We start from the raw sequence: 13,428 nt of genomic DNA, 5'->3' as shown, positions 1-13,428 counted from the left end.
AGACAACTTATTAATAGCGACAACCATGAAAGTTCTTGTACTGCCTGACTATGAGCTAATACTCTGACTTAGTCGTTGACAGTGTTACTGATTTGTGTCTTTGCGAACCTTAAGCAATTATTCCAAAGCTCATCATAAGTATAACACCAGACGTCGATTTTCTCGTGAATGTATCTCCAGCGTAATCAGCATCTTTATATCCTACAAGTTTAAGTATAGCACTAGAACTTTAAAATAGACCATAATCAACGGTACCTATTAAGTACTTAAATATACGTTTAACAGCTTTTCAATGTATATTCTGTGGTTTCTCGAGATATCGATTGACAACAATAACTGCATATGTAATATCAGGTCTTGTTACTTGACTCAAATATAACAAACTGCCAATTGCTTACAATATGACACTCCCTCTGCTTGTCGTGAATCTGACAAACTAGGATCTAGCGAATGTTGAATGTCTGCAGCTACTAATGTTGGATTTGCCAACTCCATGTTGAATTTCTGTAATACTCGCTTACAATAAGATATTGGTGTATAAAAATCGACCCGTCTGGTCTAAGATTGATCTCAATACCAAGGAATTGGTCTAGCTTACTTTCTTTCGTCTCGGAATTATCCTTTAAATATGCCATCAATTTGTTGACTAAGTCGTTACTTGTTGCTGCCACTAGTTGCTGCCAACCAGCGTCTACAAAAATACCCACAATTAAATTAAATCGTTATTTTTACAACTTACAAATACACTTGAATCAGCTTTTGATTCTTGTAAATCAAAGTTTAATAACATTGTAACGTGACAAAATGTGAACCTTTATATCTATTAATTTCTGATGGTATAGATAAATTTAATGTTTTGCTTTGCTAATGGGCGTGCGTACGTTATATCCGTCCGTCTAATCAAAAAACTGTACTGTTGCTGTAAGGTGAACGCTATACACACAATATTCTTTATCAATTTAATAATCATTTCCTATATGATACATACACTGGCCACCACTATCAATACCTGAATAATTTTAATATTTTCACATAATTGTATCTTTTTTATATTCTGTAAATTGTTAAACTGATAACCTCTCCCAAACGTGATTGTCATCGTCGGTGTGTAAAAAGGTTGTCTCTCTTCCATATAAATCACCGAAGTAGTACTTTGCTGTGTGTGTACAGCCAATTTTTTTTTATGTGTGATAGCTTTTATAAATAACGATGTATTAACTTTTACAAGGCGTCGGCAATTTCCTATCGTAGGATGAATCCCATCCGGGACTGGGTATCGTACATTTTTTTTGTTATTCATCAATGTTTGAGCCTTTTTCTTTTAAAATTTATTTGCTTATATTATATATATATTTTTTTCTCATTATTTAATATGTGCTAGAATTGCTATTTACAAGGTTATTAGTCAGTGGTGTGTCATGTATACTTAATACTTATATCTTATTTTCGCAGTGCCCAACTATGGTCCGGCCGGCCAGATTACAAAAATCATCTGCTGTGCCTGGAGTATAAGGACTTGTTCCGGTAGGGAAGACACTTCGCGTGTACTGTCTAATAGCTGTAGGTTAACTTTTTTTTCTTGTCTTAATAATTGTTTCTTAATAATAATTTCTTTCTTGTCCCTTCATTTTCAGAGTGGTTTTTGTCTTCGGGTTTTGTCCACTACTAACTTAATGTTCATAATTCAATAAAGTTCCCTTAATATTCAACAAAAATCTTTTTATTATCAATATTCACGTGTATCTTATTTTTTTATCTTTAATAATTTTCTCTAACTTTAAGGTGATAGTCTTCAACATACTCATGTTTGTTCACCACTGGTGAAATTAAATAAAATATATTTTGTTTTATCTACAAGGTATCAGCATATTATAGTCTGCAACAACACTTTATATTTTAGTATATATAAATTTTATTCGATGATACGCTTTATTTCATCATAGTGTATATTATTTGGTTTAATCTTGTTTATTTTTTTTCAAATCCACTTATGGTCCGGGTGTTGTTTTTTTTTTATGATCGAGACCTTCACCTCGAGACACGACTTTGTTTATTTCAAGGGAGCCATGAGGGTGGCGACTCCACAATCCGTTGGGTAGCCCAAGTCGTTACCTCTCATCATAGTTTTAAACTTTTTGTTCCAAAATCTTGGCACCTGTTTTAAACCATAAAGATTTCACTGAAGTTGACAGACTTTACTTTTTCTGTTTATATTCTTTGGGTTGAAACATCATATTTCTTCTTCTAGATCTCCGTACAAAAAAACATTTTTTATGCCAAACTGTCTAAGCTTTAATTGTTTTGTTGTCGTGATTGCTAATATAAGTCGTACTGAATCATACTTAACAACTGGGCTAAATATCCCTTAAAAGTCTATCCCGTCAAATTGTGCACAATCTTTTACAATAAGTCTAGCTTTATACCTGTCAATTTCACCAGTTTACAAAGCTGTACTTTGTACAGTAATTCCAACAGTTAATAATTGCTTTTTTGTTCTCTGCTAAATTAATTAATCTCCAAGTATAATTATGTTATAATGACGACTATAATTCGTCCACTGCTTTTCTACAACTTTTCAACCTTTCTATTGGCATAGCATCTTCATACGTTATTGAATCATCAGGTCCCGAATAATATATTTCTACTCTGTACCTGAGTGGTTTTCTTAATTTTGTCTATACCACAGTTTCATTTTATATGTTTCTTGGATTTCTTCTATTGATTGGGTTTTCTCAGCTTTATCACTTTATTCTGAACACTTTCTTCAACAAAATTATTTTCCTCTGAACATGTTCTTCATCATTGATTTTTATTTCAGTAACTTCTTGTAATACTCCATCAGCATAAATTATAAATGTTCTACTAAACAGTAAAATAAATTAGTGAACTAAATTTTAATTTTAATTTCAACAAAAATGCTTTAAAATTATCATAGTTTTTGATTTTTAACATGTTAAAAATAATCAGTGCAAAATATCATTTTTAACGTAAAAGAAAAATAAATTCTTATTTCCTTCATTACTTCTGATTAATAGTTTTTGATTTGTAATTATAATATATGAAAACATATTTAATATAGCAATTAAATATAACATGAGATTGATATTTAATAACGTAGTATTGTAATTTTTTCGGAGAATTTATAAAAATTATAAAGTAGTTATTATTTTTATGTCAAACGTGTATAAAAATTCAAGGGCTTAATACAAAACTTTTCAGAAAATAATAATTTGTTGTTGATTATAAATTAAATGTTTCAAAAAAGAGCAAATCATAATAAAATTAATACCTTCTTAGCAGTAGCGTACACAGAAATGAAATTTGGGTTTTTTTTTTGAAATTTAAAGAAAATTAGAAGAAACACTGCCCATATTGTTCGCTTACAAAAATTCCTGTTTTCGATTACTTTATTGTGGAAATATTTATAGTATCATAGTCTAGAATAAAACTTAATAGATGCATTTTGTTCCATGTAAATTGTAAATTTTATTATATTATTTTGTTTATATAAATTAATTGATTTAAATCTAAACTCTATTGGTTTTATATTTTATTATTATATTTCATTATGTTTATCACAAAATTAATTAAAACTGTTTTATTTTATAACCTTTCCACCTAGGATAAGTAACCAAAATCCCTAGTGCTCCGGCTTTGCCTTAGCCCAGGGTGGACCCTCATCGGAGTCCTTGTAAAGTGAGGCTGGTTGATATTAGTTGAGCTTACAACCTTATTATTTTTAAACTCTCTTACTACGACCCCCATGAAATAATTCATAATTATTTATACGTAATATAATAAAAATATTGAAAGAAGACTAAAAAAAACAGCACAGTAGGGTCGCGACATAGTGAAGACGTGGCATAGTTTAGAATTACTGGGTCCAGTATAGATAATATTTGACAGTGATTACAATCACTATCACATTTTTGTATTTCAATATCTCAAATACAATTATAAAAATATAATATGCAACAATAAAAAAAATTTATATAAAAAAATGGAAATTTTACAAACTTTTACAACAATAAATATAATTTTAATTTTAATTTTTCTGGCTAAAAGTTTTAATGGCCAATGTATTTTTCGTTTTACATAATGCAAAAGCGATTGTCTATTCCAATTTATTTGTTTTTATATAAATTTTTCTTCTTGTTTCCATGACTACAAATTTATATTGTTTAAGTTAATATTTTTTAACAGTCACGGGCGATTTAGGTGTGACACGGAAATTTTCTTAAGCCCGAAAACCCCACAAAAGTTGCCCAAAACCTCTTTAATATTTGAGTTTTTGTAGTCAGATATTTAATTTATATCTCTGCACGAAAAGTGAAACATGAAAAACAAAACCAAAAAGACTATAAGCCATCTTAAAACTGGACATAGAAAATCAAATTCCATTCTCGTCAACATACGTTCAAATCCTCATTATATTGGCAAACGTCCAAGTAAACGTAAAATTATAAAATTTTATAAAGATCTTTTAACATTTTATGAAGACGAGGATACAACGATTCAAAAGCCTGAAACTTCCAAGACGTTTCAATCAAAAAAGACACTTAATGTTGGCCATGTTAAGAAAATTACTAAAAAACAAACAACTGTCAATAAAAGACAAGTAAAAAATTTTGATGCGTTAATTTTGAAANTAACTGTCAATAAAACACAAGTAAAAAATTCTGATGCGTTAATTTTGAAACGTAGCAATCAAACTAGCAATAAGTCAAACGCTAAGATATCTACTAAAAACAAATCAAATTCAATTAATGTGGAAATACCATCCGAAGCTGTCAAACATATGAGTAAGATTAATTTATTTTATATTAATATATTTTAATATACAATTTATATATTTTACATAAAATATTTATAATTTTTGAATCAATAGATCCGATTGTATTGATCGAAAGAATTCCACAAGACGTTATAGACTATTATATGTCCAGTAAAAAAACNAAATTTCACAAGACATTATAGACTACTATATGTCTAGTAAAAAAACTAATGCAGACGAAATAGTAAATAATTCTGGTGAACAAGAAAATGTAAGAATTAACAATTCTGAAACCCACAAGATGTATCGAAAAAAGAATAGAACTCCTGTTATCGACATCAACATACGTTTAAATCCTCATTATGTTGGCAAACGTCCAAGTAAACGTAAAATTATAAAATTGTATAAAGATCTTTTAACATTTGAAGAAGACGAAGATTCAAGGATTCAAAAGCCTGAAACTTCCAAGACTTTTCAATCAAAGAAGAGAGCTCATCTCGACGATGTTAACGATTCACGTAAAAAACTTAGACTAACAAATAAATATGAAGACAAAGTAAATAATTCTTATACTCTTAATTCAAATCGTAAGAATAAAACTCCTGACGTGTCAAACGTCGTGATATCTACTGAAAACAAATCAAATCCAATTAATGTGGAAATACCATCCGACAAAGTCAATCATATGAGTAAGTGTCATTTTTTTTATAATAATATACACATGTGCATAGAATGAGTGGGTAAAGTATGTCAGCTGCATCACATTCTTGAAATTTTGTGTCTTGCTAATATTGCAATTTAAAACACTATACGGCCTCAATATGTATTGAAAATTTAGACTGGGGAAAAAGCCTAGTTGTCTCCACTCAAATGACGCCTTTGTTTTTCTTATAAAAAAAATCAAATTCCACTGTTAGATTATATATAATAGTTTATAATAGTTTAATAATAGTTAATAACAGTTTGATAGTAACAGCTAATCAATCATTCATTTTATACTATCATTAAAAATATATAAATAATATATTTAAAAATTTTGTATTAGTGTATTTTGTTTTAATGTTTCAAGTAATAAATTAATGAAGTATATTTCATAGAGCTTTAGTTTTTAATAATTAAATTTAGTCTAATTATGTCACTTAATTATACATATAACACTTAAACCATAAAATAATCTAACATTTAACTAACATTTTGGAGGGTGCTAATTGTATTTTCATCTTACCCCAAACAATTATACAGGATGTCAAACTAGGTTAGACATATTTTATTATTTTTGATCAAATAATAATTTTGTTGAAATAGTAACTAAATATGTACTTGTCCTAAAATTATCATTGACCCACAAATTTTTTTTGTAAGATAATATTGGCTGAATAATGGCTATTTTAAAATTTTGAAGAAAATAAAATTTCAACAAAATTATTGTTGTACTATAAGTTATAAGTCATATCAAAACATACGTAAATTAAAAAAATGTTGAGGGTAATTTTGTCAATTGAGTGGCTTAGCACCTTCTTGTTTCCTAGTTGTGTTTATGACGAGAAACCCTAAAGGAGTTCCTCGGAAACCCCTCTACACTAAGTCTATTAAGCGAATAGCAAAATCACGTTACTTTAAACATTTTTCATTTTTGTTTTGAAAATAACATTTCTTATGAAATTATCATAGTAATATTTATTTTTATATATTCTTTTTTAAAGTTCCAATGGTGTTAATAAAAAAAATTTCGTCATTTTATAATAATATAATTACTTTTTAATATAAAAATGATTTATTTTGTATAAAATTGTTATCAAAAAATTAATTTATAATTTTGGTATTTATAGATCCTTTTGTGTTGCTCAAAAGAATTCCGCAAGAAATTATAGACTCCTATGTGTTTAATAAAACATTTAATACAATGGAACTAGAAAAATTAGTAAATAATATAGAACTATCTAACAATGTTGATGGCATAAATAATTTTGATACACAAACTGATAATCCTAAAAAAAATAAAAAGTTATCTACGAATAGCTCTACAAAGAAAGTTTCTAAGAAAAAACGATCAAAAAGATCTAGATTCAATTGATGAACTCACCTAAACATTTAATTTTGATAAATCATGACCAATAGATTTAATTTAAACAAATTTTTATTGAACTATACTCTGTGGATGACTTATAATTGTTGAAAAATCAACAGTCTTGTGTTATAAACAACTTTCAAGTTGGTAATAATTTTTGTGAACTTTTGTTCAAGAAATTTCAATTTAATGAATAGTTTCGTTTCTATCATTCATTTTGTACATTATTTTTTCTATTATATTTTTTATGTTGTTCTAATCATAAAAATTGTTTTTTTGAATTTCTTTTTATTTAAGATCTAATGAATATTTTTGTCATTGGACGTTCATTGATTACACGATGCATATATTTTTTTTTATTTAAAGATTTTTTGTGTTATAAATATTTTTAATTGTTCTTTTTCAATTATGTAATTCAATTAAATTTTTTAATATATTTTTGTACTTATTTAAAATTTGTAATTATTTAAATAAATAGCGATAAAATAACATTTTGCTAAAATATATTATACTACATCATAATTAATGTAGAAAAGAAATCTAAAAAGTAATAAAAAATTAAATATATATATATANGAGTATTATTATTACTTTTTTATTTAATGGAGACTAAAAGAAATTTACGAAAGTGTATTTATTTAATAAGTAATAGTTCAAATAAACTCGTTGGATGTAAATTACCATCAAATAAACAAGTTTTATCGGTATTATTTTTAATATTCGAGAAGTTGATTTTAGTATTCATGATAGTGCGCGTTTAGTGATCGATGAAAAATTGATATTCTGGCAAAAAGCTCGAATAATTACTAAAGAAGTTCGTAATTGTTTACCAAAATTAGAGGAATTGTACAATACATGGCGTAATTTGCAAAAAAATTCAAGTCGGCGTACAGATACTCAGATAGATAAAGAAAATAAATTTGTACAATGTTTTGATGAGCTATTTGATATTGCTTATGCAGATGCATTAGACATGATGACTATTGATATAGACAAGCAGTTTTTAATAAGTCAAAAACAAAAAGGTCGTCCAGTATCACTTATTGGCGTTGATTTAACTTACCAAAAGAAAGAATTTAAGCAATTTAAAAAATTAAAAGAATTTAAGAAAAAAAGAAAACTTAATGAAGATGAATTCAAATTAACTAGTAAGTATTTTGAGTTATAAATAAACAATGAATAGTATTGTATTGTTTAGTCATATGCAATTTTTATTTAAATTTTAGCTAAAACTGTGGAATCCTGTTCTACAAGCGACGACACAGGAGAAAGTTTGCCTGATGATTGTGAGTTAGATTAAAATATTACGATCTATAAATTATCTACAACGATTTATACATCCTTATATTCATTAATCTATATTGCTTTATAGTCGTAAACAATGATGACTTCAGTAATTTGTTTGATGGCAATGTTAAAAAAACTAAGTATCAAATATTAAATTTAGAAGATATTAATTGTTCACCGGGTCCGTCTAATAAAACTAATGTTTTGCCAATATCAAGCTTCATAAAACAAAGAGGTACAATAGACATAATGACTGTAAAGTTATCTTCAGCATTAGATAGGTGCAAAATAAGCGACCGAGACGCAGTACACATTATAATTGCAGTGGCTGAATCATTAGGGCATGACGTCAATGATATCATAGTTAATAGGTCATCAATTAAACGACATCGTGGAAAAATACGTTGGAATTTAGCTACAGAAATTCGCGACAAATTTTCTGTGACTAATCTCAATGCCTTAGTTTTACATTGGGACGGCGAATTATTACCTGGTTTATGTAGTAAACAAATAGTTGATAGACTACCTATAATTATTTCAAATAATGGAAATGACCAACTATTAGCAGTATCGAAGATGTTAAACGAAACTTCTAAATCACAGGCTGAGGATATACAGGGTGGCCCACCACTCACTGACAACTTAAATAACTTTTGATCCAGTTAATATTTTTAGTTGATTTTTTTTTAAATAATAGTTAGACGTTAGGTGTATAGCTATATCTCAATAATTAATTATTTTTTAATTTTAAATAAAATGTAAAAAAAAAATCTAAGATAGCTATTTTGTAGAGTAGAATTTAAGAAAAATTTTAGTAAAAAAATATCTTATTAATATTCAGTAGTAAATATTCTGTAGCGTTTTGAAGTTTGTAAAAATTTGAATTTTCATGTATTATTTTACGGTATTAAACATTGAAATACGTATTGAGAAAAGGACAGAAGAAAACGCTATCTTTTCAATATACTTTTGAATGAGAGTGATAAGTAATAATTGCCTTATCTAATTTCTTATCATGGTATTAATGCCAAGTTTGTAATGTATACACATTATCATCATATGTATACACAGTAATCATGAAAAGATAGCGTTTTCTTCTGTCCTTTTCTCAATACGTATTTCAATGTTTAATACCGTAAAATAATACATGAAAATTCAAATTTTCACAAACTTCAAAACGCTACAGAATATTTACTACTGAATATTAATAAGATATTTTTTTACTAAAATTTTTCTTAAATTCTACTCTACAAAATAGCTATCTTAGATTTTTTTTTTACTTTTTATTTAAAATTTAAAAATAATTAATATTTTTAATAAAATGTAAAAAAATTAATTATTGAGATATAGCTATAGACCTAACGTCTAACTAATATTTTAAAAAAAAATCAGCTAAAAATATTAACTGGATCAAAAGTTATTTAAGTTGTCAGTGAGTGGTGTATATCAAACGTCGGTCGATTGGGGTTTAACAAACCACGTAAAATCAATGTGTTTTAATACTACAGCCACTAACACAGGTAAATAAAACAATTGTTTATTATTATCTATTTTATTCAGTCGAAATTAAACGAAAATTATTATTTTTGTGTAAAAAATCACCGTTTTTCGTGTTGTTACTTTTACTTAAAACTATATTAACTGTTATTTATAATTTTGTATCCTTCAAAATTTAATTGAAAATATAAATAGTAATATTAATTATCGTTTAGGCAGGATTGGAGGTACGTGTGTTTTGTTAGAACAATGGTTAGAAAAAAACATTTTATACTTTCCGTGTCATCATCATATTTACGAGATTATTTTAAAATGTACATTTGACACAAAATTTGGTATAACTTCAGGACCGAATGTCCCCTTATTTCTTCGTTTTCAAAAGTCTTGGCCAAAAATTAATACTGAAGATTACAAGTCCGGTATCGACGATCGATTTATTTTTGAAAAATTGCAAAGTTCTATTGATCATATTTTAGAGTTTTGTTTAAATCAATTAAAACTATCCCACTTTTGAGAAGATTATAGAGAACTTCTTGAGCTAACAGTAATTTTTTTAAATGGAGTTCCGCCAAGAGGTGTATTATTTAGAGCTCCAGGAGCGATTCACCATGCTCGATGGATGTCAATAGCGCTTTATACTCTTAAAATATTTATTTTTCGTGAAGAATTCAAGTTGACACAAAAAGAATATAATTCCATCTCGAGTATATGCATTTGCTTGGTTAATTTATACATCAAAGTTTGATTTAATGCACCAATTGCTGCTTTTTCGCCTCGACAAGATTTAGAATTTTTAAAAAATATTTTCCAATACAAAACCATAGATAAAGAATTAGCTAAAAATAATTTGGAAAAAGTTGTTAACCATTTATGGTATTTAACTTCAGACAACATTGCTTTAGCATTTTTCGATAAACATATTCCACACGAGACAAAAACTAAAATGGCATTTAACATTAAAAGAATTGATACTGAAAATTTCGATGGGGAAGAATATTATGTCATAAAAAATAAACGCATATATTTGAACTTCAATGAAATATCAAACTTTATAAAAAATAAAAAAATAGAAGATTTTGTGACAAATAAAACTTAAAATTTTTTTTATCGATTTAATATTGATTATAGTTTTATGGAAACAGACCCATCTATATGGGAAGAAAATTCAAGTTATTGCAAAGGTCAAGCAATTATCAATAATTTAAAAGTAGTGAATGATACTCCAGAGCGTGCGGTAAAATTAATGGAGGATTTTAATAAGATAGGATCTAAAAACGAGGGACAAAAACAGTACATATTACAAGTTGTAACACGATATCAAAAGCAATTCCCTAACAGTAAAAAAGTTACACTAATGAGATAAATTATTTTTATTATTTATTCATTTTTTATTTATATTTCTATAATTTATACATGAATTTGGATATTGTAAAATATTGTAATCATTTATAGTGTGTAAATTTTATATTGCATTATTTATAATTATTTAAAAGATTAAAAAGATTCGTTGTCTTTTTACAATTATTTTAGAACGAAACTTATTATTTAAGTTTAAGTTTAACTTTTACTTATAAATTAAAAAATTCATAACTGTTTTTTTTTTACAAAAAATATGAAATATTAAATTTCAATCAACTTTTACTCAAGCATTTTTTTTATAACGCAAACGCTTCATCGTATATATTAAAATTGTGAAAATTTCAGAATTTTACTATAAAACATATATTTGGTTGAACTTTTAACTTTTGCGAGGTAGATATTTGACTTATGACTTTTTTAGTAATAATTTTTTATGTAAAATATTCATATCTACAATTTTTTTCTTATAAACTTTTATGTAAAAATCATAAATTTTGAGATAAACTACAATTATTGAAAAACTACCCTCATGATTAAATTTTCAACCCTCTTGAGGCACGGCTTAGGGTTGACCAAAATTAGTGAAATTTGACACAAATTGTTTTTTTATAGTTTTGAACAAATTCCGGGGGTGACCCGATCAAATTTTGAAAAAAAAAATTCCGCATCTGAAAAAAAAATTTGTCCCGACACCTTATCTTCTATGTGCAAATAGCTGTCGAAATTAAAAAAAAATGTAATGTTTGCGATAAAAATCACTTTCTATGGAGATGTTTTTTGTACTTAAAACTGCCATAACTTTTTCAAATAATAACAAATCAAAATAATATTTTTAGCTTAGATGCGAAGCTGAGAAGGTATTGGTTTTACTATGTGTTTTTTTTTTGTGCGTCTGTTACCACATTTTCTCAGCTCTCACCGAGTGGATTTCTTTCAACGATACGTCAATAGATCACAAATTGTATCTAGTCGAAGACATTACCCTTAAAAATTGAAAAAAATTCCCTCGTTCCCCGTAAATGGAGGAAACCTCAAAAAAAATTACAAATTTAAAAATCGCTAATTTTCGAAATTTTTTCAATTTTTTTTACTAAAAACTGCCGTAACTTTTTCAAAAATAAACATATCAATAAAAAAAATTTTTATAGATGCTTGATGTCCTTATCTATCATTTGGAATATTTTTTTTGTAAATCTGACACTTAACCTGCCCACAGAGAGGAATTTAAAATGACAACTTTTTCACAAAAAATTTACTTTTTCAGCTTAAAATTTTATTTATTTATTATTATAAATTAAAATAGCAGATCATGTAGCTTTTGTAATAATCCGCCATTTTTTTTAAATTAAACACTATCTAAAGATTTGCATCGAAATGTTTACTTTGATAGTGATTTTAATCACTGTCAGATATCATTATACTTGATCCAACTATGCCACGTCACCACTGTGCTGGGTTTTTATCTATTGTAATATAGTATGTTTACTTTAAAGCTGGAAGTAAAATATTTTTGTAATATTTAGTTTAATTCTAATTTTCTAATTTATTATTACTTGACCTGGTAGTGAATATTTATAAATGTTTTATAAAATGGTTGTATTATTAACTTTGTTTCATTAAAAGAAAAATGAAAATATTTTAGTATATAAGACGAAAGGAATTGAATTTTAAAGAGGAGAGTACCTCAGGAGCATGGCAGTTAATCTTTTTCCGTAATGTACGTTCATAACAAAAAGTCTTATATTTTGTGTATTGATGTAGTGTACTTAGAGTGTATTTTTGTTTTGTACGTATCATTTGTTTGATTATTTGTATTTATATCATTTGTTTAATAATGACGTTTGTGTTATTATTGAACTATTATTAGTATAAATTAAGGCACAGGGAATATCTTTTATAATACAGCTGGAATTAATTACAATTTTAAATGACCAAAAAAATAAATATGACATTTTGTACTAATTTTTTTTTACATATTAAAAGAGAATAGTAAATTTTCGAATGAAATCTGTAATTAGATTGATAATCTCAATTGTCATTACTTTTTCTACAGGTTTATTCAATAATATATAAAAAATGAATATAGTAGCAAAAACCATTAAAGATTTTATTATTTTCGTTTTAATTAACTTAAGATATATTACGAATGAAACATATAACATATTTTACATATAATAAAAAAAAAAAAATTAAATAATTCCATGGAATTGGAATTTACTAAAGTAAATTTTCTGCTCAAAATTTAAAAGATAAGAAAACCTAGTTTTTTTTTATCTATGGATAACAATAGTGTCAAAGATGAAGGTGTACAGTCAAATTCAAGTCAGAAACTTTTTGTTCTTCTAAGAGTTATAACCTCCAACATCAGCATTTTATATTAATTAAAGTTATTGAATCTTAATGAGATAAAAATCGAACGACTTGAATATTTTTTTCTCTTTTA

At 26.5% G+C, this 13,428-nt stretch overlaps 1 protein-coding gene across 1 annotated transcript; it reads left to right on the top strand.

Annotated features, from left to right (window-relative positions):
• The first annotated feature begins 4,336 nt into the window (after positions 1-4,336).
• Positions 4,337-8,822, top strand: LOC126895775 (uncharacterized). Its single transcript, XM_050668000.1, has 5 exons — positions 4,337-4,802; positions 5,011-5,463; positions 7,571-7,990; positions 8,069-8,128; positions 8,215-8,822. The coding sequence occupies exons 1-5, from the start codon at positions 4,337-4,339 to the stop codon at positions 8,784-8,786; spliced, it is 1,971 nt and encodes a 656-aa protein (XP_050523957.1). The 3' UTR covers positions 8,787-8,822.
• Positions 8,823-13,428: the final 4,606 nt, after the last annotated feature.

Source organism: Daktulosphaira vitifoliae, unplaced genomic scaffold (genome assembly GCF_025091365.1).
Source record: "Daktulosphaira vitifoliae isolate Bord-2020 unplaced genomic scaffold, ASM2509136v1 Scaffold_1, whole genome shotgun sequence".
Taxonomy (NCBI): domain Eukaryota; kingdom Metazoa; phylum Arthropoda; class Insecta; order Hemiptera; family Phylloxeridae; genus Daktulosphaira; species Daktulosphaira vitifoliae.
Note: the sequence above shows the minus strand (reverse complement) of the source record. Positions and strands in the feature narration are given on the sequence as shown.